This window comes from Procambarus clarkii, chromosome 19, assembly GCF_040958095.1.
Source record: "Procambarus clarkii isolate CNS0578487 chromosome 19, FALCON_Pclarkii_2.0, whole genome shotgun sequence".
In the NCBI taxonomy this organism is placed as follows: Eukaryota; Metazoa; Arthropoda; class Malacostraca; order Decapoda; family Cambaridae; genus Procambarus; species Procambarus clarkii.
In genome coordinates, this window is record NC_091168.1 from 26,623,617 (window position 1) to 26,650,931 (window position 27,315).

The window sequence follows — 27,315 nt, forward strand, 5'->3', positions numbered from 1 at the left end:
GAAGACCAACTTGGAACATAGTAGACCAACCAACACACATACTAGACTAACCTGGGAACAAATATACCAGATGAGGTATATTTCTGTTCCTCACAAGTGAGGAACACAAATGCGAACAAGCCTGAATGGTCCCCAGGCATACATGCAACTGAAAATTCATACCCCAGAAGTGACTCGAACCCATACTGCCAGGAGCACTATGAGTTTTCAGTTGCACGTATGCCTGGGGACCATTCAGGCTTGTTTGCATTTGTGTTCCTCACTTATGCCCCAAAGAATGAGGTGATTTGATAAAATACTATGCCCAAGATTGCCATCAGAGTGCAGGCAGGCTGATGGACAAATAGCCTCGGCTACCATCAGCTTTTGTCCGTTCGTGATGGTCGAGTGGATAAGGTGCCCTGTACACAAGTTGAATAGTGCTCTTGGCAGTATAGGTTCGAGTCACTTCTGGGGTGTGAGTTTTCAGTTGCATGTATGCCTGGGGACCATTCAGGCTTGTTCGCATATATATAATTTATTTAAGATGTGAGGGTACCACCTCTGGTGCAAGTGTGTGGGGACCTATAGCCTCGGAGAAGAAAATAAAGAGTATTCGGAGAAGACCTTGTGGATTCTCACTGAACACTAATATTTTCTTTTCCTACCACCCCCATTCTTTTGTATTTTATATATATATATACCCTGAACCCTTTTAAATGTGAAATAATATGTTCCAACCAGGGCATCGTAGAGAGAATAGAGGGTCTTCTGCCAAATATTCATAAAACTAAACCTGAAGACAGCACACTCCTAGGAGCTCCCCTGGGGTTGAAAGCCATCGATGAGGTCCTTGATAAGAAAATCGCCGACCTTAAGAGGATGGATGGGAGGATTGAGGATATTGATGCTCATGATGCACTCTACCTCATCACCAGATGTCTGTCCCTCCCCAGGTTAACCTACTTTCTGAGGTGTTCACCATCTTACAGTAGCCAAAAACTAAGTGAGTATGACCGGTTACTGAAATCAATGCTAGAAAAAGCCCTTAACCTCTCTCTCGATGACCTACAGTGGAAACAAGCCTCTCTTCCCGTAAGACTTGGGGGCCTCGGAGTTCGAACAGCAACGCAAATCGCTGTTCCAGCCTTCCTGTCCTCCTTATCAGCATCCGACGACCTTGTGAAGGAAATTCTACCTGCCCACTTACATCAGCTGGCAGGTGTACATGATCCCAATTTTACACACTGTGCCACAGAGTGGGCCTCTCGTGCAGGCCAATCACCTCAACCACCATCCCCAAAAGCCCACAAGCAATCCAGCTGGGATGGCCCCATTGTAGACCAAGTTGCTGCAGAGTGCCTGGGTGCTGCAACAACACAACACGACATTGCTCGCCTAACAGCAGTAGCAGCACCACATGCAGGGGATTTCCTGTTAGCAACCCCAATGTCGGCAACTGGCACGCGTCTCACACCACACGCCCTCCGAATTGCTGTGGCCCTCCGCCTTGCTGCCCCAATCCACACCAGATATAGGTGTATTTGCGGCGAGGTGGTGGCTGACAGGTACGGCCACCATGGCCTACTCTGCCAAAGCACAGGGGGATGGCACTCGAGGCACAGTGAAGTTAACGACATCATCAAGAGGAGCCTCATCACAGCTGGATGCCCAGCTGAAAGAGAGCCCCGTTACCTAACGCCCCGTAACTCTGATGCTCTTATTGGTCGCCCGGATGGTATCACAGTGAACCCCTGGAAGAATGGCAAGCAGTTGGTATGGGACTACACGTGCATATCAACCCTGGCTAACATCTACATTAACCTCAGTGTTGCACAACCAGGTGGCGCTGCCACCCACAGGGAAGCAGCCAAATCCCGTAAGTATAGAGAACTGGATCACCATTACAATTTTGTCCCCATAGCTTCTGAGACACTCGGCGCCTGGGGTAAAAGTGCTACCAGTTTTTTGAAGGAACTGGGTTCTAGGCTCATTGAAACGACAAGGGACCCCAGAGCTGCAAGCTTTCTTTTCCAGCGCCTCAGTATGGCGATACAGAGGGGAAATGCGCACTGCATCCAGGGTTCCTGCCCGCCATCTGAGGAGCTGGAGGAACTCGACAACCTATGATAACCATCTTTGTAACCCATGTGTAACTCCTTTTTTGTAACAAAGTTCAAATAAAGTAAATATATATGTGTACATACAAAAGAATGGGGGTGGTAGGAGAAGATAATATTAGTGTTCAGTGAGAAACCACAAGGTCTCCTCTGAATACTTTTTATTTTCTTCTCCGAGGCTATGGGTCCCCACATTGGCACCAGAGGTGGTACCTTCACAAACTTATATATATATATATATATATATATAAATATATATATATATATATATATATATATATATATATATATATATATATATATATATATATATATATATATATATATAGGGGTACCACCACTGGTTTAATTAAAGGGACCCACATCCTCGAAGAAGAAAATAAATAGTGTTCAGAGAAGACCTTGTGGATTCTCACTGAATACTTTAATCTTTTCCTCTCCTACCACCCCTATTATTTTTTTTTTTTTTTTTATTTGATTTTATTGCAATGTTACAGTTTACAGAAAACACACACTTATATAACAATATAACAATATACCAATCAGTGTTCGAAGACCTCGTCCAGTTCCTCGGGGGTCGGGTGCGTACCCAAGATACAACACGCATTTCCCCTCTGAACAGCGACACTGAGGCGCTGGAACATAAAACTGGCCGCTCTTGGGTCTCTAGTCTTCCCAATGAGTTCCTCGCCCAGCTCCTTCAGGAACTTAAGTGCACATTTACCCCAGGCGCCCAGAGTCTCAGAGCCTATTGGCACGAACCTGTAACAACGTTCTAGGTCCCTGTACTTGTTAGTTTTCTGGGTCTCCCTGAAGGTGGCCGCCCCGCCTCCCTCAGCTGCGCTGTAAGGTAGATAGGTATCAGCCAATGTGGATGCACACGTGTAGTCCCACACGACCTGTTTACCTTCTCTCCACGGCTGCAGGGTGACTCCATCTGGGCGTTTTTGGCTGTTGTCAGGCCTGCACAACTGAGGTTCCCTTTGTGCTGGGCACCCAGCTGAAGCCAAACTTCTCTTGATGATGTCATTGACTGCTTCATGTCTGGCAATCTTTCCCTGTGTCTTACGACAGATGAGACCATGGCTGCCGTATTGGTCTGCCCGTGCATGGCCGCAAATACACCGGTGCTCGGTGGAGATAGGGGCGGCAAGGCGCAGAGCAACACCAATACTTAGGGTCCGATGGTCCAGGCGGGTCCCCAAGGCGGAATTAGGGACTGCCAACAGGAAGTCCCCGGCATGGGGAGCTTGCACAGCTAGATATATATATATATATATATATATATATATATATATATATATATATATATATATATATATAAATATATAAATATAAATATATAAATATATATATATATATATATATATATATATATATATATATATATAAATATATATATATATATATATATATATATATATATATATATATATATATATATATATATATATATATATATATATATATATATATATGTCGTACCTAGTAGCCAGAACTCACTTCTCAGCCTACTATGCAAGGCCCGATTTGCCTAATAAGCCTAGTTTTCATGAATTAATGTTTTTTCGACTACCTAACCTACCTAACCTAACGTATTCGGCTACCTAACCTAACCTAACCTATAGATAGGTTAGGTTAGGTAGGGTTGGTTAGGTTCGGTCATATATCTACGTTAATTTTAACTCCAATAAAAAAAAATTGACCTCATACATAATGAAATGGGTAGCTTTATCATTTCATAAGAAAAAAAAATTGAAAAAATATATTAATTTAGTAAAACTTGGCTTATTAGGCAAATCGGGCCTTGCATAGTAGGCTGAGAAGTGAGATCTGGCTACTAGGTACGACATTATATATATATATATATATATATATATATATATATATATATATATATATATATATATTTATTTATTTATTTATTTAATTTATTTATTTGCGATACCTTAATATGTAGAAATACTTTGCCTTCAACGTTATTTAAAAATTATTTTTTGAAAATAAATTAAAAGTTTGGTCTTGCGTCTGGCAGGTGTTCCTGGCAGCGGCAAATGATGATGTTTATGGTGGTCGTACCTCAGCGTGGCGCCAGCTGCCGGCAGCATATACCTCACCGCCCGCCATCTTTTTATAATTATTGCTAATTATAGTATGATGAAATGTTCAGATAACTGTTTTTTTGCTCGGAATTTGAATGAGGGAGAAGCAAGATAAAAAAAAAAAAAATGCTGAATCGTAGGGAGACGCAGCTATATGGCTCGTCTTAAGTCGTGCGTACGAGGGTATTATCTCTGGCGTTCGAAAAGCCATAAGTTTTGGAGCCAACATTCGTAAGTCATTGAAAATGAGGAGTGCCGTCCACAGAACAATCCTTCGGTGCGTGTGGTGGATGGTGATGGCCGGTGCCGTGGAGGTTGACGGTTGTGGTGCAGAGTGAGGGAGAGAGCCAGAGACATCATGATGGTTCCAATCACTAAAACGAGGACGACAGAGGCTATCTTCAGATTATCTTGAGATGATTTCGGGGCTTTTTAGTGTCCCCGCGGCCCGGTCCTTGACCAGGCCTCCCAGTCATGATCGTTTCAGACATACCGACGAAGTACTACACAACGGCTATTCTTTTTCTCCTCTTCCAACTCCTCCTATTTCAACTTTAGTGCTATATAGTCGTAATGGTTTGGCCCTTTCCCCTGATAGTTCCATTCCCTTCCCTTCTCCTCCTATTTCAACTCCAATCCATCCATCCTTCCTGATTGTTGCCGCCGAAGGCGGCTAGTTTATTGTGCACCCCATACTCATCCTGTGAGCGGTAGCGCAAAAGCATTACAGAGGGCACAAAAGGTCTTTATCAGACCTCATCTTAGATTATTATATAAACAATTTCTTCAATCATCCTTCCTCCTTCGTTCCATCCTGTTTCATAGTTTCCACGTAATTCTTTCCTTCCTCTTTTTCTCTCTCTCGATTTTCTTATACTTCTCCTTCTGAGGGACCTCCTTAACCATCAACCGTGGGAACAGATCACTCAAGATTTTATCTCCGTCAGCGCCTCCTCCTCCGTGACCGCCGCTCCCTAACGTCCACCGTCAAGACTAGGCTGCCTGCGGCCCACCTGCGGGCGGCGGCGGCAGGAGGGTAAGGAAGGGCGGGAAGGAGGAAAGGAGTGGGAGAGAAGAGTGGGGAGGGAGGGGAAAGGAGGAGTGGGGAGGGAGGGGAAAGGAGGAGTGGGGAGGGAGGGGAAAGGAGGAGTGGGGAGGGAGGGGAAAGGAGGAGTGGGGAGGGAGGGGAAAGGAGGAGTGGGGAGGGAGGGGAAAGGAGGAGTGGGGAGGGAGGGGAAAGGAGGAGTGGGGAGGGAGGGGAAAGGAGGAGTGGGGAGGGAGGGGAAAGGAGGAGTGGGGAGGGAGGGAAAAGGAGGAGTGGGGAGGGAGGGGAAAGGAGGAGTGGGGAGGGAGGGGCAAGGAGGAGTGGGAAGGGAGGGGAAAGGAGGAGTGGGAAGGGAGGGGAAAGGAGGAGTGGGAAGGGAGGGGAAAGGAGGAGTGGGGAGGGAGGGGAAAGGAGGAGTGGGGAGGGAGGGGAAAGGAGGAGTGGGAGGGAGGGAAAGAAGGAGTGGGAGGGAAGGGAAGGGGGGTTAAGCAGGAGAAGCAGTAGTCCAGTCAGCAAAAACACGAGACAAAATCTTAATACATTTCTCTTCGTAATACTGTTTATCAATATAACCCCCCCCCCCCTCCCTCCCACCCCTTCCTCACAAGCAGTGAACCCATTACTTCCAGATCTCTAAAGCTTGCTAACTTTTAGGTTTCTACTGACACTAAATTTAATAAAGCAACCGTTTAGACAAATAACTTAAAGCTTTAATGTACGCTTTAGTCTTGGCCCTTCATGAAATATTTCAAATATCAAGCATAATAACGCGTCTAATATTGACAATGTATAAACACGTCTCACCAAATATTACTTACAGGCAAACTGCGCCCATCACAAACACACATTTTGATGCCTGAGGGTGCCTTCTCGCCATGCCCTGTGGCTGGGGGGATTGGTGCTCTGAAGCTACGTAAACACCCTATACCCCCCTGAAGTGGCAAGGGGAGTTAGGGGACAACAATAATAAACGAATTTCACCCCAAAAACGAGTTACTAGGGTCAGCTTTACGAAGAACTGACGCAGGGTAACAGGTCTTAACTTGCCGATATATTAGAAACTTCAGCACCATTCCTAGTACACTCTAAATCTTAAAGACAGAGATAGCAAAGGGAAGAGGCAGAAGGTAAGATGTGGACTTTGTAGCGGGATAGGGAGTATCCCGAGTATCCCTCAGGATACTCGGGTATCCCGGGAGGGTTGGAGAGTGAGGGAATAAAACAGGAACAGAGAGAAATAAATTTAAGAAGGGGAAGGACGAATAAACGATTGGAAATGTGAAGGGTGTACAAGGGAGTGAGTAGACAACGTAAGCAGGATAAATAATTATAATCATTATATAATATATTATATTCAGAAATGGGGTTAGTGTGAGAGGAGAGGAGGATAATTAACGATCAGAGGCTGGTCTAATCAGATAGAGGAAATGGAGTGGATGGAACAGGAGTGAGCCGAAGTGGAGGAGGCCGGAGGTGGATAGTGGGTAGGGGGGAGGTGCAGGAGTGTGTTTGGTGGGGGTGGGGGGGGAGGTGGAGAGTGTGGTGGGTATGTGTGGTGGGCATGTGGTGTGGTGTGGTCGAGGATGTGGTCGAGGATGTGGTCGAGGATGGTGCGGTGCGGTGCGGTACACTTGGGTACACTCCCCCATCTTCCAGACAACATACCCAGCTCTCGTCTCGTGCCCCACTCAACAGCTAACTTTTATTCACTTCCTCTCTGCCTCCGAAGATGCTGAGAGTTGGAACGAAACGCTTAACTTAGCATCAATCTAAATTCGTGAGATGAACTTTAGAGAACAAAATTAACATATAGAATATTCGTGCTAGAATCATTTATCAAACCCTTTGTGTCATTCAATTGCATATGTCTACAAGAACGATCTCTTTCTCTCACATACAAATAAGTGGAGTACCCAATGGTGGCTACGATAGTCTGCCTCTCCCCTCCCAGTTCCCATTCCACTCCTCTTATTCCCCTTCTCTTCCATCCCACCTTTCTTGTCCCTCCTCTCTCCCCTTCTCCTACCAGCCTATGTCTGTCCCAAACCCCAGACTGTTCTCCCTGCAAAGTTTGATGACATGAGCCCCAAGCGACCAGCCTTCAACTTTGGACAGACAGACAGACAGACGGACATTCGCTTATAGGGATTCCTCTGAGGTACTGCCAAGGTCCCTGCGTTTCAGCCTGATGCACCCAGGGTTAAGAACATAAGAAAGGTAACTGCAGAAGGCTTATTACCCCATACGAGGCAGCTGCAGGGTTAAGCGCCGACTTCATCACGAGGAACAAGGGGTACAAGGTCAGCAATACTGTAGAGAGAGCAGTGACGGCGTGTCACCTGTTGTGTAGCTCAACGAGGCTCTGCCCCGTCTCTCACGACACTCTCCATTAGAATAATTACTGCATTTACGTTGAGCAAGCGGCGAGGCTTGAGAAACCGTAGAAGCTGTGGGAGGATTGTGTAGTTTATGCGACTACGGGTAAAATATGGATAGCGAGACATTTTATTTCCCCCAAGATCAGTGAATAATTAATGGTGTATATGACTGCAAGACAAAAATTTGTTTTGAAATGTTTGTTTTCAAAATATTAATTGTGTAGTCGGCGAGCAGTGTCCAAAATCGTCATGAGGATCTGAATGTGACCCCTGAAGGGGCCTGACAGCTGAGTGGACAGCGCTTCGGATTTGTAGTCCTGAGGTTCCGGGTTCGATCCCCGGTGGAGGCGGAAACAAATGGACAGTTTCTTTCACCCTGATACCCCTGTTACCTAGCAGTAAATAGGTACCTGGGAGTTAGACAGCTGCTACGGGCTGCTTCCTGGGTGTAACAAAAAGAAGGCCTGGTCGAGGACCGGGCCGCGGGGACGCAAAGCCCCGAAATCATCAAGATAACCCTAAATAGCATGTGTTCATCCCGGACCCCAGACCATTCCCCCATTAAATTTAGATATGGCTAGCCCCGAGCGCCTGGCCTCCTACTTTAGGCAGACAGACATTCTCTTATAGTAAAGATATACACACACACACAAACCTCATCCCAGCTGCCTTACGTATTCCATTCTCGCGTCTCGAGTTATTGACTCTAGTTTATTACACATTCCCGGGAGAAAATTGGGTGGTTTGGTGGCGTGGTTAATGGCGAGTTGTGTTTATGATGAACCGCCGCCGAGAGCCGCCATCAGCCTGGTTATTGCCCCTTGTTGTACCTTGCTCTACTTCCTCGGCTCTGGCGGAGGCTCTAACTACCCTCCTGTGGGGATTAGAGCCATTGGGCTCTAACTACCCTCCTGTTAACTATTTCTGCTACTGCCAGAGTCTATTACGTTCCTACTACTTTGTTGACGTGGTAACAACAGATAACTAACTCCCTGAGCACTCCCAAATGTTTGTTGGGTTAAGGTCTTGAATGGGTTCACTGTACGAATGACTTCACCAGGGTACTTACGACTTCTTTTAAGATCCCTGCTACATGCTGCCCTATTGTCACAAGCAGTTCAAGGTAACTGTCGTGTGATCACCCAGCCACCTAGGAGGTCTTAGTGCTCGCCGCCGTCCCTGAAGGGGGAGTGTGGCGGGAGGAGGTCTGGGTGTTGTAAGGGCTCGGGGGGGGGTTGCCAGACACCCTGGGGGACGGCCCGGGGACCACCAACTTATACTCTACTCGCCAATCAACGCCATATTTAGCTATTTTGTAAAGCTGCGGAAATAAAGCTTATGTCATTGTTTTCCCATACGCGAGAAAATAAAGTTAAATTGGGTGATAAACAAATACTAAAAATGCATTTTAGTGCTGTGAGCGACCTGGCAACTGGCAGTAATATCGCGTGACGTCACAGTTGCCACACCACTTGTCAACAACAATGATATAGACCGAGAGGTGTTCGCCTGCTTTCAGGGTATATACTGAGAGTTTACTTTTGTCCTGGACAATGTTCAGTGCTAAAGTATACTTGTCTGGTCAGTAAGCTATTGTCGTGGCCTTAATAACCGTCCAGAGGTTGATATAGGTTTTAAATCCAACATAAAAAATCCAATTAATGTTATTAAAAAATGCTGGAGCCTATAACTACTATGGATGGTATTATCATAGACGAACTGTTGTATACAAAACAAAAAACCAGTCATCGGGTTGTATTTTGTAGAAGGTTTTAATTTTGTAAAAGGTCTAAGAGTGCATATGACACTAAGATTGCAAGGTAGACACTCGTTCTTCAACCCGTCTTGACTAAGACGGGTTGAAGACTAAGTCCATTCGATCCAGCGGTCGACCTCAAAGACACATTCATAAATACTCAGCCCGTCCTCCAAACAAAGAGCCAAAAGTGATTCCATGCATCCGTCAAACCCCCTGTTTATGAATGAAAAACGGTTTACACACGACTCACAACTGATGACATTCGAACACTTCCGGAACAAGTGCTTCACTGACCAATTTTCTTCGAACCATAACGCTGTAAACAGCCCGTCCTCCAAATAAAGATCCAAAAGTGATTCCATGCACCCGCCAAACCCCCTGTTTATGAATGAAAAGCGGTTTACACACGACTCACAACTGCTGACGTTCGAACATATCCGGAACAAGTGCTTCACTGACGAATTTTGTTCGAATCACAACGCTATAAATGCTTCACCCATGTACTACAAATACAAATAATCGCCAACAGAAACTAAACACCTAACCTAACCTATGGCTATATATGCACAATATGCTAATATCTTATAATATTAATTTATATTTGAGAAAATTCCTGTTTTGAATGAACAGCATGTTAGAATTTATGATTGCGTCTGTGGGGTCGACCGCTGGATGTAATGGACTTGAGTCGAGGATGGGTTGCGTCATCAGTTGTGAGTCGCTCCGTTTTTCATTCATAAACAGGGAGTCTGGCGGGTGCACGGAATCACTTTTGGGTCTTTGTTTGGAGGACGGGCTGTGGTGCACACATACCTCAGTGATGAGCCCTGCCTTACCTCTGACCCTTGTTGCAACTTCTCCTTCGGCCACAACCCATGAACTGTAGGCCGGGGAAGGTGATAGGATTTTCCGTTTTCTGGCTGGTTCTTCGGGCGGGGAGACGCTGTCCGGCGCGCTATTTGCCTAGAGGTGCCGCAGACTGGCGGGTCTTGGTGCATGGGCTCCTGCCCCCTCCGGGTGTGGTGGACGGCTGGCTCCTGCTTTGACAGAGGGCACTGGAAATATGTACCTAAATGGGCAAAAGTGCCCATTTAGGTACGAGTTTACGAGAGGCCATGGTTTTGCCTTGACCATGTTTGGCTACCCGGTGTTCTCTGTGCGGGGTGGGGCCAGGTACGTGCCTCCCGAAAACGAACTCCCTGGGCTCCTCAGTCATCTGCCCACCACAGTGTTTATACAACAATTCGCCTTGGCTATAGACACATCTGGCAGGTTAGTGAGGCTCAGCCACTACCAGAATACTCAGATTGTAAACTCTGTGATAAACCTTTAATGCATTCACTAGAACACTATATTGATGAATGTGAAACCGTAAACGATTTTAGACCTCCTGGCCTCTTGTACCACCAACTGTGTAACTATTTCATTGACTCAGGTGTTCCGGACGACATCCTAACAATTTATCCAAACTTTTGTTTGTCCATTTTAAAGAATGAAGAACACTTTTATGTATATTACTTGTAAGCTGCAACACTTATGAACCCATCCCTGCCCTTGTGTGGCAGTGCACAATAGAAAGTTATTTTTACATATTCATACATTAAAACATTGATTGTAACCATGATATATATGTGCTTCAGCCTACAGTTTAGACCTATTGTCTTGTGTAAGACCCTCTGTCCTGCGTGACAGTGAATACCAGCATTATCCTCGCTTTAATAAGACTTAATTGAAATTCTCAGATTAGGCAAAATTGTAATTAAACTTTGTCAATAAAGTTGTTAATAATAATAATAAGTGTTTATACCCAGCAAGACGCGGCCCTGTCCAGCGACAGGCGAGGTTAATATTACCATACGGTTTTGTGTTTACCCTTCAAGGGTGTGTGTGTGTGTGTATGTGTGTGTGTGTATATGTGTGTGTGTGTATGTGTATGTATATGTGTGTGTGTGTGTTACTTGAGTAATGTCATTCACTGTATATTTTTGGGGGGCATTAATTATCGCGATAGTGTCAATGTTAAGAATTAATTACACACATTTCACGACCTCCGATGGCAGCTCAAGCAGGTGGTGGCAAACAATCTCATCTAAGACGTCGTATTGTTTACGGAATCGATCACTACGTTAAAATATGTGACGTGTTTGTAAAAATGAATAGCTATAATATTGACGTTTTCTATGCACCGGCCTCACACGTTAGGTGGGTTGATTGGGATCGGTCGTTACTAGTTGTTATTTTAGCAACTTCTCCTTCAACTGTCGTTGGTACTATTTAACACAGGTGGCACTCACACAAGGGGAGACACACGGGGTGGCACTCACACAAGGGGAGACACACGGGTGACACTCACACAAGGGGAGACACACGGGGTGGCACTCACACAAGGGGAGACACACGGGTGACACTCACACAAGGGGAGACACACGGGTGGCACTCACACAAGGGGAGACACACGGGGTGGCACTCACACAAGGGGAGACACACGGGGTGGCACTCACACAAGGGGAGACACACGGGGTGGCACTCACACAAGGGGAGACACACGGGGTGGCACTCACACAAGGGGAGACACACGGGGTGGCACTCACACAAGGGGAGACACACGGGGTGGCACTCACACAAGGGGAGACACACGGGTGACACTCACACAAGGGTACACACAAGGGTAGACACACAATAGGTGCTTGAACCTGTACACCAGTTGATTGACAGCTGAGAGGCGGGACCATGGAGCCGAAGCTCAACCCCCGCAAGCACAATTAAGAGAAGCACACCACAGATTCCCTACGCAAGGGCTGAAATTTCTTTGGCAAGTCCAATAGTTGATTATTGATGATCATAAGTAATCATAATGACTAAACTACAAACCAGAATGAGGAGACGACGACGTTTCACTCCGTCCTGGACCATTATCAAGTCGACTGTCAACCATTAATCATTATATTAATTATACGAATAACTTAGTTAATCACACACACATACAAATTTCTGGTTTCAACTCTTTTGACCATGTCGTAGCTGAGTCGATTAAGGCAGCGTTTGGGATGATTTCGGACGTAGGTTCGAATCCTCATCACGGCCCCTGTGGATTTGTTCACCTAAGCTAATCGTTAGAAAAAAATGAGAGATCCACTTGTCGTTTCTTATATCAAATACTTTACCATACACTTATCGCATAACATTATACATTATAACATTCAACACTATATACTTTAAAGACAGACATACAGACAAGGAGTTTGTCAATAAATATTTCATATAAAATACCATTATAAATATACAATTGAACATAAACCTCACTTGGCGTATTAATACTCAAGCCACAACTAATGGGGTTATAAAATAATAAAAAGTTCAAGGCTTATTCGAATGCGTGAAACACGTTTGAGTTTATATTAATAGCAGCAGCCTGGATACCTTCACGGTGAGGCGGTGATGGTGCACGACACGCAGACACTGGGAGCCCCCCCTCGGTCACGGGGGGCAAGTGGTTTGGTTGTGTGGGTGGGGGTGTGGTTGTGTGGGTGGGTGTGTGGTTGTGTGGGTGGGTGTGTGGTTGTGTGGGTGGGTGTGTGGTTGTGTGGGTGAGGGTGTGGTTGTGTGGGTGAGGGTGTGGTTGTGTGGGTGGGTGTGTGGTTGTGTGGGTGGGGGTGTGGTTGTGTGGGTGGGGGTGTGGTTGTGTGGGTGAGGGTGTGGTTGTGTGGGTGGGAGTATGGTTGTGTGGGTGGGGGTGTGGTTGTGTGGGTGAGGGTGTGGTTGTGTGGGTGGGAGTATGGTTGTGTGGGTGAGGGTGTGGTTGTGTGGGACTGGGTGTCCGGCTGTGCCCGGGTCTCTACCCCCATCCTACCTTTTTCATTTATCTTCCCATCTCCCTCTTCCTCCCACCCTTTCTTTCTCTCCTTCCCTCTTTTCAACCTCTCCCCCCCTCTCTCCCCCCTTTTATCCCAGCCACTTCGGCTGGACGATCCCCAACCATCCAAGTGGTTGGGGCACCATTCCTTCCCCCCGTCCCATCCCAAATGCTTATCCTGACCCTTTCCCAGTGCTGTATAGTCGTAATGGCTTTGCGCATTTCCCTGAGAATTCCCTCCCCCCCCCTCCCCCCTCCCTCCTATAACACCCTATATTTTTAACTCAAATCCTACGCTAATCTAACCCAAACAAGGCAAATATAAAGGTCGATGGTGGTGATGTTAGATGCCCCATCACATATAGAGAGCTATATAACTCTACTTCACCAGAGAGTTACTTTACGGGCTATTCATGCCCGTGCCACCTTTTGGGTGGCTTAGTCTTCATCAATCAATCAATCGAGAGGTACAGCCATTTCACTCATACTGTATACGCTCTTCTTTAGTCACTGCTCCACACTGACTAGTTTACCGGAAAATTGAGCCATAGAAAATCTTTCCTATGGCTTAATCTTGACCGTCTTGAGCCGGCTTGATTGCTGTAAAATCGACCCAACATCTACCTGCCTATATATACACATACATAGCCTCGCTACTGTGCCAGGTAAGTCCACTACGGGCTCACCATAGCCCGTGCTACTTGCCCCGCTCCTGTGCCAGGTAAGTCCACTACGGGCTCACCATAGCCCGTGCTACTTGCCCCGCTCCTGTGCCAGGTAAGTCCACTACGGGCTCACCATAGCCCGTGCTACTTGCCCCGCTCCTGTGCCAGGTAAGTCCACTACGGGCTCACCATAGCCCGTGCTACTTGGAACTTTTGTTCTGAGTAGCTAAATCTAAAACAACAACAACATACCTGTCTATAGTGTCTTGGGCTAGCCTTGCTCCCCCATCCTCCAGGCGTCCCGCCCACCCGTCCTTCCGGTGATGGCCCGCCAGTACCCACCTGGCCGGGTACCTGTGGAGGCTGCCCAACCGCGCTGACGTCCGTAGTTGACGGCAGAGACAAGTCACAGTGGAGCGGCCGGTCGGTGACAGGTGAAAACTTCGCTGTTGCAGGTGTTGATGGGTCCACCTTCTTGCAACAATGCGTCGTGCAATAAGCAACACGGAGGGAATTCTTGCACGCCAGCGACTCCATTACCTCCACGGGCTGGTGACAGCGACTCCATTACCTCCACGGGCTGGTGACAGCGACTCCATTACCTCCACGGGCTGGTGACAGCGACTCCATTACCTCCACGGGCTGGTGACAGCGACTCCATTACCTCCACGGGCTGGTGACAATAAAAACAAACCAAAAAATACCTTCCCTCGGGGTCTGGCGATGTTATATCACCTCGCAAGTATAACTGGGTCGCCAGTTCTCGCGTGTGGTTGTAACGTGTGGTTGAAGCGTGTGGTTGTAGCGTGTGGTTGTAACGTGTGGTTGTAGCGTGTGGTTGTGGCGTGTGGTTGTAACGTGTGGTTGTAGTGTGTGGTTGTGACGTGTGGTTGTAGCGTGTGGTTGTGGTGTGTGGTTGTAGCGTGTGGTTGTGACGTGTGGTTGTGGCGTGTGGTTGTAGCGTGTGGTTGTAACGTGTGGTTGTAACGTGTGGTTGTAACGTGTGGTTGTAGCGTGTGGTTGTGACGTGTGGTTGTGGCGTGTGGTTGTGACGTGTGGTTGTGACGTGTGGTTGTGGTGTGTGGTTGTGGCGTGTGGTTGTGACGTGTGGTTGTAACGTGTGATTGTAGTGTGTGGTTGTGGCGTGTGGTTGTAGCGTGTGGTTGTAACGTGTGGTTGTAGCGTGTGGTTGTAACGTGTGGTTGTACCGTATAGTTGTAGCGTGTGGTTGTAGCGTATGGTTGTAGCGTGTGGTTGTGACGTGTGGGTGTAACGTGTGGTTGTAGCGTGTGGTTGTAACGTGTGGTTGTAACGTGTGGTTGTACCGTATAGTTGTAGCGTGCGGTTGTAGCGTGTGGTTGTACCGTATAGTTGTAGCGTGTGGTTGTAGCGTGTGGTTGTACCGTATAGTTGTAGCGTGTGGTTGTAGCGTGTGGTTGTACCGTATAGTTGTAGCGTGTGGTTGTACCGTATAGTTGTAGCGTGTGGTTGTAGCGTGTGGTTGTACCGTATAGTTGTAGCGTGTGGTTGTAGCGTGTGGTTGTACCGTATAGTTGTAGCGTGTGGTTGTACCGTATAGTTGTAGCGTGTGGTTGTACCGTATAGTTGTAACGTGTGGTTGTAGCGTGTGGTTGTACCGTATAGTTGTAGCGTGTGGTTGTAGCGTGTGGTTGTACCGTATAGTTGTAGCGTGTGGTCTCAGTCGTCTGTGGCTAATTTTGTAAACCAACAAATGGTCCAGTATATTAGTGTACCATAATAAACCCGAAACAAAGTAATTCTGAAATGTCAGGAGCAACATCACGATAACACCGGCCCAGCGACAGTCACGAAAATATGCGTTACAAAATGCTGTTTTATGTATACGAGTCCGGACTGTATTTGGTGCGATACGATTCCAGATTGGGTACGAATCATGGACAATGTGGTTATGAATCTTCTGTAATCTGTTGCTCTGTGCAGTCCCACTATTTAGCTTTAGTGGAGAAGGGAGAAGGGGCAACAGCTGTAGTGGAGGTGGAAGGGAAGGGATCAACAACAATTGTTTTGGCGGGAACTGGGACGGTCAACTTCTGCAAAAAATCTGAAAATACTTACGGTTCTATTCCTGAAATTGATATTCTGGGTAGTGGATTCGCTAGTTACAGTGAGATGTGTCCCTGGAACCTATAGTACAATGGAGGCAGCGACTGTATGTGCTTTATCCTGCCTCTGACCTCGTTTGGGTGAATTCAGTGCCTGCGGTGGGTGGGTGGGTGGGGAGGGTAGCGTGGTGGTAGTCAAGCTGATTGTGGAGGCTTCATATGGTAATGTGTGAACTGTGGCCGGCATGCCTAGCCCGCTTGTCTGGCTGCCTGGACGCCAGGCACACTCATACACACGCAAACACACTCATACACACGCAAACACACACACACACACACACACACACACACACACACACACACACACACACACACACACACACACACACACACACCACACACACACACACACACACACACACACACACACACACACACACACACACACACACACACACACACACACACACACACACACACACTCACTCGCAGACACACACACAGGTTTTGAAACTGAGGATAGGGGCAGACAGATTCCTACAAACGACAAGGAAGTGTGCGAGGAACTCAATAAGAAATTCCAGGAGGTCTTCACATTGCAGCAAGGAGAAGTTCCAGAGATAAGAGAGGGAATAGTTAACTAGGTACCACTAGAAGAGTTTGGGATTATTAGGGGGGGGGGGAGGATGTAAGGAAGCTTTTGCTAGAGTTGGATGTGACAAAGACTATAGTCCCCGATGGAATATCACCATGAATACTAAAGGAAGGAGCAGAAGCACTGTGCCTGCCACTCTCCATAGTAAATTACAAATCACTGGTAACAGGTGAACTGCCAAAAATTTGGAAGACGGCAAATGTAGTCCCGATATACTAGAAGGGTGGATAGACAGGAGGCACTGAACTACAGGCCAGTGTCCCTAACTTGCATATTATGCAAGCTGATGGAGAAGATTGTGCGAAAAAAAAGCTAGTGGAACATCTAGAGCGAAAGAACTTTGCAACACAAAATCAACATGGGTTCAGTGATAGCAAGTCATGCCTCACAGGTTTACTGGAATTCTACGACCAGGCAACAAAAATCTGGCAAGAAAGAGAAGGGTGGTTAGACTGTATATTTTTGGATTGCCAGAAAGCCTTTGACACAGTACCACACAAGAGACTAGTGAAAAAGCTGGAGATGCAGGCTGGAGGGAAAGGGAAGAAAGATGGATTATTTAACACGGGTGGTGCACGCACAAGGGGACACAGTACCCAAATGAACCACAGAGACATTAGAAAGAACTTTTTCATTGTCAGAGTGGTTAGTAAATGGAATGCACCAGGAAGTGATGTGGTGGAGGCAGGCTCCGTACACAGTTTCAAATGTAAATATGATGGAGCTCGAGAAGCTCAGGAATATGTACACTGTACATGATTGACGATTGAGAGGTGGGACCAAAGAGCCAAAGCTCTTTGGCTCTTGCACAAAATCCCCGCAAACAAAACTAGGTGAATACAAGCTGAAGATGCAGACAGGAGTGAAAGGGGAAGGTACTCCATTGGATTAGGGAGTACCTAAGCAAAGTAGACAGTGAGTCACTGTGAGGGGTGAGGTCTCAGAGTGGCGAGGCGTCACCAGTGGCCGGCTTGCCCACCACGCAAGTATCAATTTCAAGGTCGCTAAATCTGACCTGTACTCACCTGAGGCCAGATAATTTCTTTATGTGCAGTGGTATGTAATATCGTCCAGTCCAATACTTATTCCATATTGTGTGGTGCTCAGTAAACCTCAGACAAACATACAGAGAAATGAAGGAAAGGAAGCAAACACCATATTTAAAATTATTCACCGTTTACTAAAATAAAGCTACAAGGGTAACAGTCTGAAAATATCTCACTTATGTTACAGTAGTAAAGTCAGTAATAATGGCAACACTCCAACAGTCTCTGAAGATTATGAATCACGAGGCTATCTTTCTAACCGTTTCTGGAACATTAGGCTTCTTGAAACTTTAATAATATAAGCACAATTGGTCTCCACACGCATAATCAAAATATAATTAGAGACTTTGACTTAAAAATAATAACGTATAATTGCACTATATGTCCAACCTTTTTCCTCACATTATTTTTCGTTTCATACACCTAACATTTAGTACACATTTCCTAACAACAAGGGGGGAATGGGAGGGCAAATTTATCTATTTTAACAATCGCTCCTGGATGCTGTAGTCTCCGCAGAAGGTAGCGGCAGGTGAAGCTCACTTCAGGACTTCACGAAGCTGGAATAGGTCTCCTTTCCGTTGATTCGTAACCCCGGTAGTCGCCACGGTTGGTCTCCTCATCCCGTAGACTGCTCCCTACCACCGAGTTCTTCTCTTGGTCGGCTAGGAGGTAGCAAATGTCGCCTGTCCTCCCTGGTGTCCTCCCACTGGGATACTGGTCCAATTCTTTTCTAGTGTAGACGTGTAGTACAACTGCTTCACCCCGGGTGTTGTGACTGCTACACTGGACTTCAACCCTTCCAGCGCCGCCTGTCGAGACAAACTTGGAGCTCCACCGTAGTCTAACCTCCAGTGAACCTCTTCCATTGACCAGCTTCTTTACTTTCTCGGACGCTCTTCCTCATTATCACTCGCGAATTCGTCTCCAAATCTCTTCAGAACTAGGGACCGTTGAGCTTCGCACCTGCTCGACTTCTTCACTCCTGGTGGCAAGTTACGACGGATTTCCCGCGCCTGACGTCACCCCACGTCACGCTACGTCACGCTACGTCACGCCCGGGGCATAATAACGTAGGATGAAAACCCACACTTATGCATTTGTGAAATTTATGTAAAGAAATTACACAAAGTCTTTCGCACTCTCCTGTGTGCTTTGTCAAGGTCTGAGTGTATGGCTAAGACGAGACTTACGTATATATACCATCGTTGTTTATATAAAGTTTTAGTAAAGTTGGCATTTAGTGGAAGGACTGTTGCAACCCACTACTGTTAGCCACTGTTGCTACTCATTATTGCTACCAAAGTTTCTCAAACTTTCTTAATAAAATGTTGTATAACCTATATTACTTTATTTAGTATTCTCACATGAAATTTTTTTCAATGTCATATATATATATATTTAAATTATTACTAATAATATGTCTAGAAATAGTTTTTTGATGGAGATAATTCAATAATAACTTAATTCAGTAAAAACATAGATGATATGATAAAATAAACAACTGAAACTACTTATATTGAACTACTGATGGTGGATAGAACATAAGTTCGACAATACTACAAGCACCTCTAGGCGAGTACAACTAGATAAGTACACAGCAATAAACAAAATGCACACGTGGAAAATATCCACCACTGTATATAAATCACAAATGAATAACACCACGAATGCCCATGTGACTGAAAGTAGGCTTAACTTGAAAAATACTGCATTGCGGTGAGCACTAAAACTGGGCCATAGGCTCGCCATGACGGCTTCACAATGAATAACATTCACAGCTGTTAACATTATTTAATATAAATAGTTGTATGAAATTATTATTCTGTTATTACGTAAATAACACCTTAACGTGGAAGAGGTATAATTCGTTGTTTTATTGTTACGTAAATAATATCTTAACGTGGAAGAGGTATAATTCGTTGTTTTATTGTTACGTAAATAATAGCTTAACGTGGAAGAGGTATAATTCGTTGTTTTATTGTTACGTAAATAATAGCTTAACGTGGAAGAGGTATAATTCGTTGTTCTATTGTTACGTAAATAATAGCTTAACGTGGAAGAGGTATAATTCGTTGTTTTATTGTTACGTAAATAATATCTTAACGTGGAAGAGGTATAATTCGTTGTTTTATTGTTACGTAAATAATAGCTTAACGTGGAAGAGGTATAATTCGTTGTTCTATTGTTACGTAAATAATATCTTAACGTGGGGGAGGTGCAAGTCATTGCTCTATTACATAAATCAAACACACAGCTCATGGTACATAGATCTGACTTCAATTGAACTCAAAATGTCTGCCAGTAACCTCTTTGACAATAGTTTTTTCATATATTGAAATATCCAGCTAGGTCTCTCCCTGATTTCCCTGGTGACGAGTTGTATTATGCTGTCCTGTGGACCCTCTAAATCACTTATTTTTAAGTCGTATTTCCTAGTTAATTAAGTTAATATTTCTGGAAAAGTAGGAGTGGTGTGTGATAAGTGAGTGCCTCAAAAAATAAAGTTGATTGAGTTTACTGGATGAGTGAGTCCTTTCAGACAAAAGTATGTTAATTTGTGAATTATTTTCTCAATTGCGATTGTGGACATGAGGCCAGACAGATTGCAATGAGTGCGAGGTTGGAAACTCCAAGATACGTCAAGAACATTTTCTCCATTAAACTTACTCGGTCTCGCGTCCGAAATATATTAGTAAACACCCCCCAACCCCCAATACCCCACACGCACTTCAAAATAAAGAATCTCTCTCAGTAGTTGTATCCTAGGACAGTGCAAACGTATGTACTCAGCTCAATATATTAGGCTAGCCGTCGGCAAGTGAAGACTGGATGATAAAACACCATTTAATAATTTTTTTTTATCTTTATTTAATAAAATACAATATAAATCATATATACATAAATTTTACAAGGCAATACTACATTACATATACAGTAGTATAATTCTCAGTAAACAAGTGTTTCATTATTACAGAACATGAACGTTAAATCCCTAAATGTTATACTTATTTTTCTTTAAGTGATTTACAATATTGGAGATTATATTTACATTAATTTACAGGGGAAATTATTACATTTATATATATTTTATATAATTATCAGTAAACAAATTTTCCATATCATGAGCGAGCATGAGCCGTAAACCCCAAATGGTATACCTGATCCTGCCTCGCAAGAACTTCAATATTTTATCTACTGAGTAACTCTCCTGCCTGCCTATCCACACACAAAAAAGTAATCAGAAAGTAACATAATTATTGTATTATTAATTTTCTTGCATATTATGTCAATATGTAACATTAAAAACCTCATTAACTCCACTCTAATACTTGGTCCACATAAAGCTTTAAGAATGTCTCTAATCCAGTTTACAAAAACAACTTTTTGCTTACAGAAATAAAATATGTGCATATTATTCTCAATTTCAGTACATTGGTCACACCTATTGTTGTCCTTAATGCCCAACATCAACAACCTATCATTAGTAGGGAGGGTCTCATGAATATAGCGATTCAATAGCTCACGTTGTTTTGGGGCAATAAATTTAACATGAAGGTTCACCTATTACTTGGATACTTAGAGGTTTACACGGATGGGTCCCGCAAAGATCAGCCACCATCTACATCTGCGGCAGCATACTTTGCTCCTTTTTCTTTCTGTCAGACGTGGAAACTCTCCCCTGCTCATTCGTGCCTGGCCGGGGAATTGTTTGCAATCTTACTAGCCTTACGACTCCTTCGACAAGTTTCAGGGCCCTCTGCAGTGGTTTTCTACGTGGACTCAATCACAGCCCTACATCTGATATCATCTCGGCGTCCACGAGTCCATCGTCATACTGTGTCACAGATCCGTGGAGAACTGCTGTCATACTCTGTTACTCCAGGTTGGTCCATCTATCTCCAATGGGTTCCGTCACATGTCGGTATTAAAGGCAATGAGGTAGCCGACGCAGCAGCAGGGATGGCGCATGCTCTCCATGACTCTACAAATGTGCCCCTAGACCTTTCCGAAATTCTCCCGCAACTCCGGGCGGCTTGCCTCGTGAGTTGGGAGGCAATGATGGAGCCAGCACTCAGGTCCTCCTCTTTGGCGGGTCTACGGGAGGATTCCTCCCCGCGTCCATGGACTCGTCATCATTCTCGACTCCTCGACACTGCCATCACTCGTCTCCGGATTGGGCACACTTGCCTGGCCGCACATCTCCATCGTCTACGGCTGGTAGATTCCCCATATTGCCAGTGGTGTCCGACCCAGGAGGATACAGTGGAGCACCTTCTACTTCACTGCCCTCGATTTCATAGCGCTCGCGTCAGACTACAGAGTTCCGTTCCGTTCTGAATGTACATGAATGTATGTAGGCTGAATATTCCCCGCCTCACAGTTCCCGTTCTCCATGACTCTACAAATGTGCCCCTAGACCTTTCCGAAATTCTCCCGCAACTCCGGGCGGCTTGCCTCGTGAGTTGGGAGGCAATGATGGAGCCAGCACTCAGGTCCTCCTCTTTGGCGGGTCTACGGGAGGATTCCTCCCCGCGTCCATGGACTCGTCATCATTCTCGACTCCTCGACACTGCCATCACTCGTCTCCGGATTGGGCACACTTGCCTGGCCGCACATCTCCATCGTCTACGGCTGGTAGATTCCCCATATTGCCAGTGGTGTCCGACCCAGGAGGATACAGTGGAGCACCTTCTACTTCACTGCCCTCGATTTCATAGCGCTCGCGTCAGACTACAGAGTTCGTTCCGTTCTGAATGTACATGAATGTATGTAGGCTGAATATTCCCCGCCTCACAGTTCCCGTTCTCCTTGACGGGGCAGGTGCGAGAGACGAAGACGTCCGTCATGACATCCTTCGCCATACCTTCCGCTTCATCCGTCATGTCCGCGGCCTGAAGAGACTGTAAAATTTGTCGCCTGAGGAGATTGTAGGGTCTATGGCCTGAAGAGACTATAGGGACCCCATCCCTTCGCTATTTCCCGGTATCGGGCAGCCGGGGCGCATCCGATCCCATGATCGTCGTCGCCCCTAAATCAACACAACAACAACCTATTACTTGCCAGCTAAAGAGTGGATATGCCTCCTCTACTCTAGGAACTATATTTGGTAGTATAACATCATACACTTGTTAATAATCAACACACAACTGAAGTAAGGTCTGGACTTCTGGCGCAAATTCGTAGCCTAGGTTGCCGGCGCCCGCCTGCAGCCTTAGGCTACGCTTGACAAACCTAGTGAGTCGTCAACAGACTAGGCGCTCTCTCCTCCCCCAGTAAAAACTCATAAACGGAAATAATTCAAATATTTGGCTTCTTGCCTCCCTGATAACATTGTATAATATATGCTGGTTGTTCTTACCTATTTACAAATGGGGAGTATAATTGTTGACAGGCGGAAGAGGCGCGTCAGAAGACTGTAATCCTCCCTCATAACATTATAGTTATGAGGGAAGAACATAGAACCTCGACAGTTCTTCGGAATGGGAACAAGTACAGAAGTATTTATTACAGATAAACAACTTAACATCTAATTACAACATCGAGTTTCCACCACAGGCTAATAATTATTAATTTACGAAACTTTACCTATCCACAAGGGCTGTACCTTGGGGCGGTTCTCCCCATCGAGCCCCGCCCCTCTCAACACCAAGCGCGATACCGTTACAAGGTACTCAATTGTCTTCCGGAATCTGCAAGACACAATGGACCCGCTGATCTTAATCCCAACATCTTGTCAAGGATTCAACAAACAAAACAACCACGGTGGTTCACAGCCCTGTATTTAGTTTCGTGACTGCAGTCGCTTTAGTGCTCACCTAATTGTGCTTGCGGGGGTTGAGCTCTGGCTCTTTGGTGTGGTGGAACAGAAATTTACTCCTAATTTGGCAGCAGTCAGAGAATGGCATAAAAACGAACAGGTAAAAAAGTTCGTCCACGAATAAGCCCCCATACCCACCATGGAGCCACAATTAGATAGGACACCCGACAAGACGGGCGCCCTCCAAGGGGTGTAAGGTGGGTATATGCCCCGCCATCGCCACCTTAAGAGCCGTCAGTCCGTCGAGATCGGGCTCTCCAACGAGGGCAAAGTTTGACAATAAAAGCGTCTCCCTCGCTCGACAACGTCGGGTACCACAGTTCTACGGGTGAGAGAGTGTGCCTTCTCAAACACCAGGCGTCAAAACGGAAGATGACATTGGAAATAATATTCAAGAATAGCAAAAGATCGACAGGAGGAGAACATCAGAAAGGAGAAGAGGCGGGGAAAGAAAAATGAAACGAGAGAGGAAAGGGGAAGGGAACTATCAGGGGAAAGGGCCAATCCATTTCGACTATATAACACTGGGAAGGGGTCAGGATAAGGTTACGGGCTATTCATGCCCGTGCCACCTCTTGGGTGGCTTAATCTTTATCAATCAATCAATTAGGATAAGGATTTGGGATGGGATGGGGGGAAGGAATGGTGCCCAACCACTTGTGGACGGTCGGGGATTCAACACCGACCTGCATGAAGCGAGACCCTCGCTCTACCGTCCAGCCCAAGTGGTTGGGCTGAAACATGAGGAAGAGAAAAAAAACTAAAATCTGTGAAGAAGGCAGCAGGAGCATAAGGCTTCAAAAGGACAGAGAACTCTCCCATGGAGCATCACACCCCGGCAGCCAAATTAGCGTGTAACAAAGATAAAGTTGAATTAGACCTTGGTATCCCCATCTCTGCTGTCAAAACTATATTGTTCCAAACACTCAGGTCTGATAGGAAAGAAATTACTGACTCCCAACGATCTGAAAGCACCAGTATAAAAAGCTATGATTTGTTCAGATCTGAAAGTTATGTTTATGGGCAGTATAAAACGTCGACAAGACTGTACTCACCTAATTGTGCTTGCGGGGGTTGAGCTCTGGCTCTTTGGTCCCGCCTCTCAACCGTCAATCAACTGGTGTACAGGTTCCTGAGCCTACTGGGCTCTATCATATTTACATTTAAAACTGTGTATGGAGTCAGCCTCCACCACATCACTGCCTAATGCATTCCATCCGTTAACTACTCTGACACTGAAAAAGTTCTTTCTAACGTCCCTGTGGTTCATTTGGGTACTCAGTTTCCACCTGTGTCCCCTTATTCGCCTACCACCAGTGTTGAATAGTTTATCCTTGTCTACCCTGTCAATACCCCTGAGGATTTTGTTGGTCGTGATCATGTCTCCACTTACTCTTCTTTCTTCCAGTGTCGTAAGGTGCATCTCTCGCAGCCTTTCCTCGTAACTCATGCCTCTTAGCTCCGGGACTAGTCTAGTGGCATACCTCTGAACTTTTTCCAGCTTCGTCTTGTGCTTGACAAGGTATGGGCTCCATTCTGGAGCCGCATACTCCAGGATTGGTCTTATCGCCTGGCAACCACTGTGCGATACAGTGGTTGCCAGGATCAGGTTGGGTTACCGTTACCTGTGGCAGGTGGCTACAGGTGACGGATCTCCCAAACCTGAGCACTCCAGGTGCAAACTCAGTGTGCAGGAACTGCGGCATGATCTCCCACACTTCATCACCGAATGCCCAGTTAGCAGACCATTCAGACCCGTTGGAATGAGGTACCTGGAGCTTTGCAATTACTTTATTCACTCTCGAGTTCTTGAGGATATCCTCATATTGCACCCAAAATTTGCCAGTGCAGACTACTAAACATATGGCCCTGTATGACTAACCACCCTGCGCGATGGGGACTTTTAGTATCACTGCTGCCTTATTCACTCTTGTGTTCATGATATCCTCATAATCCTGTGTGATGGGGATTTTTAGCATCACGTAGCTAGTGTTTTTGACACGCTGTACTCCCCTTCATACAGCCTAAGGCAGCTGCACAAATGCACATGTACCTAATGTGTTAATAAAAAAAAAAGTCGAGCCCCCCCCCCCCCCCATCACGACGGCAACAGGCTGGAAAGGGAAGGGGGCGGGGACCACAAACTACAAAATACAGCTAAGCTTAATTACTGTTTAATCACCGTTGCTCTACTAGTACCAGATTAAATCTACTTAGAATTAATTACTATTAAATAAATATTAAATAAATAAGTATTATTATTACTTACTAAATTAGATCTACTGGTAAAAGATTAACCCAGAAAACTGGGTTAATTTTAAACAATTCCAGGCCCAGGCTACTCGTTAGGAAGCGAGGAAAGAAATAATCATGTCATTATACAAATTGAAACACAACCTCATGCCTGTTGATATACCTTCACTCTCACCTGTTCTTTCGTCATGATTATTTCATAAACGAGTATGACATTGTGGATATACGCGGCTGCATATACGTGGATATACGTAGACAGTTTGGTTGTTGATCTACTTGCTAGGTGAGTGGTGAAGTCGGGAGCTGTCCCGCAAGAACAGCTTCTAGCTCAAACTTCCTCAAGGTTTCCCACACTACAAACAGGACGGAGAGAACACCGGTGTTCTGACACGAGTCTACCTTGTCTCTTGCGTCACGTGCAGCGAGAACACGGGTGTTCTGACACGGGTCTACCTTGTCTGTTGCGTCACGTGCAGCGAGAACACCGGTGTTCTGACACGGGTCTACCTTGTCTCTTGCAGGATAGGCTGGTGATCAATAGTGAGGCACTTGAGCACACCATGCACAGAGATCAGAGGAAGAATATGCACCAGACACGCTCACATGAGCGTCCAAATGTTCGAAACACGCTCACATCACCATCCAAGTGTTCGAAACACGCTCACATCACCATCTAAGTGTTCGAAACACGCTCACATAACCATCCAAGTGTTCGAAACACGCTCACATAACCCTCCAAATGCTCGAGACACGCTTGAACATCCCCAACGGCCCCAAACGCTCAGGTATGCGCCAAGTTCCCGAAAGACGGTGCTCCTAATTTTCAACCATTTAGTTCCTCGTTGATTGAAACAAATGGGTTTGCTCCTTTGGCCGTGAAGTAAGCCCAGCAGGACGGGCCCCTCCGGTGCAACTCTTCGAGACAGATGTTTCTCGCGAACTGGATAATCCAGCCAGTTGTCGAGGGGGCCTGGCTGGCTTCTTGTAGGTCGGTGTTCGATCCAAGATGGTCTACGAGTGGTTGGGCACCATTCCTTTCTTCCGTCCTATCCTTGAGTCTTGTCCTTGTATTCGTGCCACTTGCCAGCAGCGGCCAACCTCTCGGTTAATAGGTCGTACTGGCTTAGTGATAATTCCTGATGATTACCTTGCCTTGTAAGCTGGATATGTTGCTTGCTTGTTGCACGCAGGCCAAGGTCACTCTAACACCTGCTACGCTACTGGACACAGGCAACACAACGGGTATACATATTTATGCATTGATATTTATAATGATACGTTTTCCTGCATATAATTAAAATGACACATTTTCTTGTACAATCAAAATTATAGGTTTTTCCTTGCATATAACTGAAATAATTGGCTTAAATCGCCAACGGAGTTCGCTAAGTTCGTAAATAAAATTATAAATAATGGCGCTTAATTACAAGAGTGATACTGAACCGGTTGAGCTTGAGGCAAGAGCTTGAAGCAAGAGCTTACGTTATAAGCAGCTTATATCTCGACACTGCTCTTGTCTGAGTGCTCAGAGGTCGTCTCTACCTGTTACTTGGCG

The 27,315-nt window shown here is 45.7% G+C and overlaps 1 protein-coding gene across 1 annotated transcript; it reads left to right on the top strand.

The window, feature by feature from the left end:
• The first annotated feature begins 21,238 nt into the window (after nt 1-21,238).
• On the top strand, nt 21,239-22,027 carry LOC138366346 (uncharacterized). Its single transcript, XM_069327379.1, has one exon. It carries the CDS (start codon nt 21,239-21,241, stop codon nt 22,025-22,027), a length of 789 nt encoding a protein of 262 aa, XP_069183480.1.
• The last annotated feature ends 5,288 nt before the right edge of the window (nt 22,028-27,315 follow it).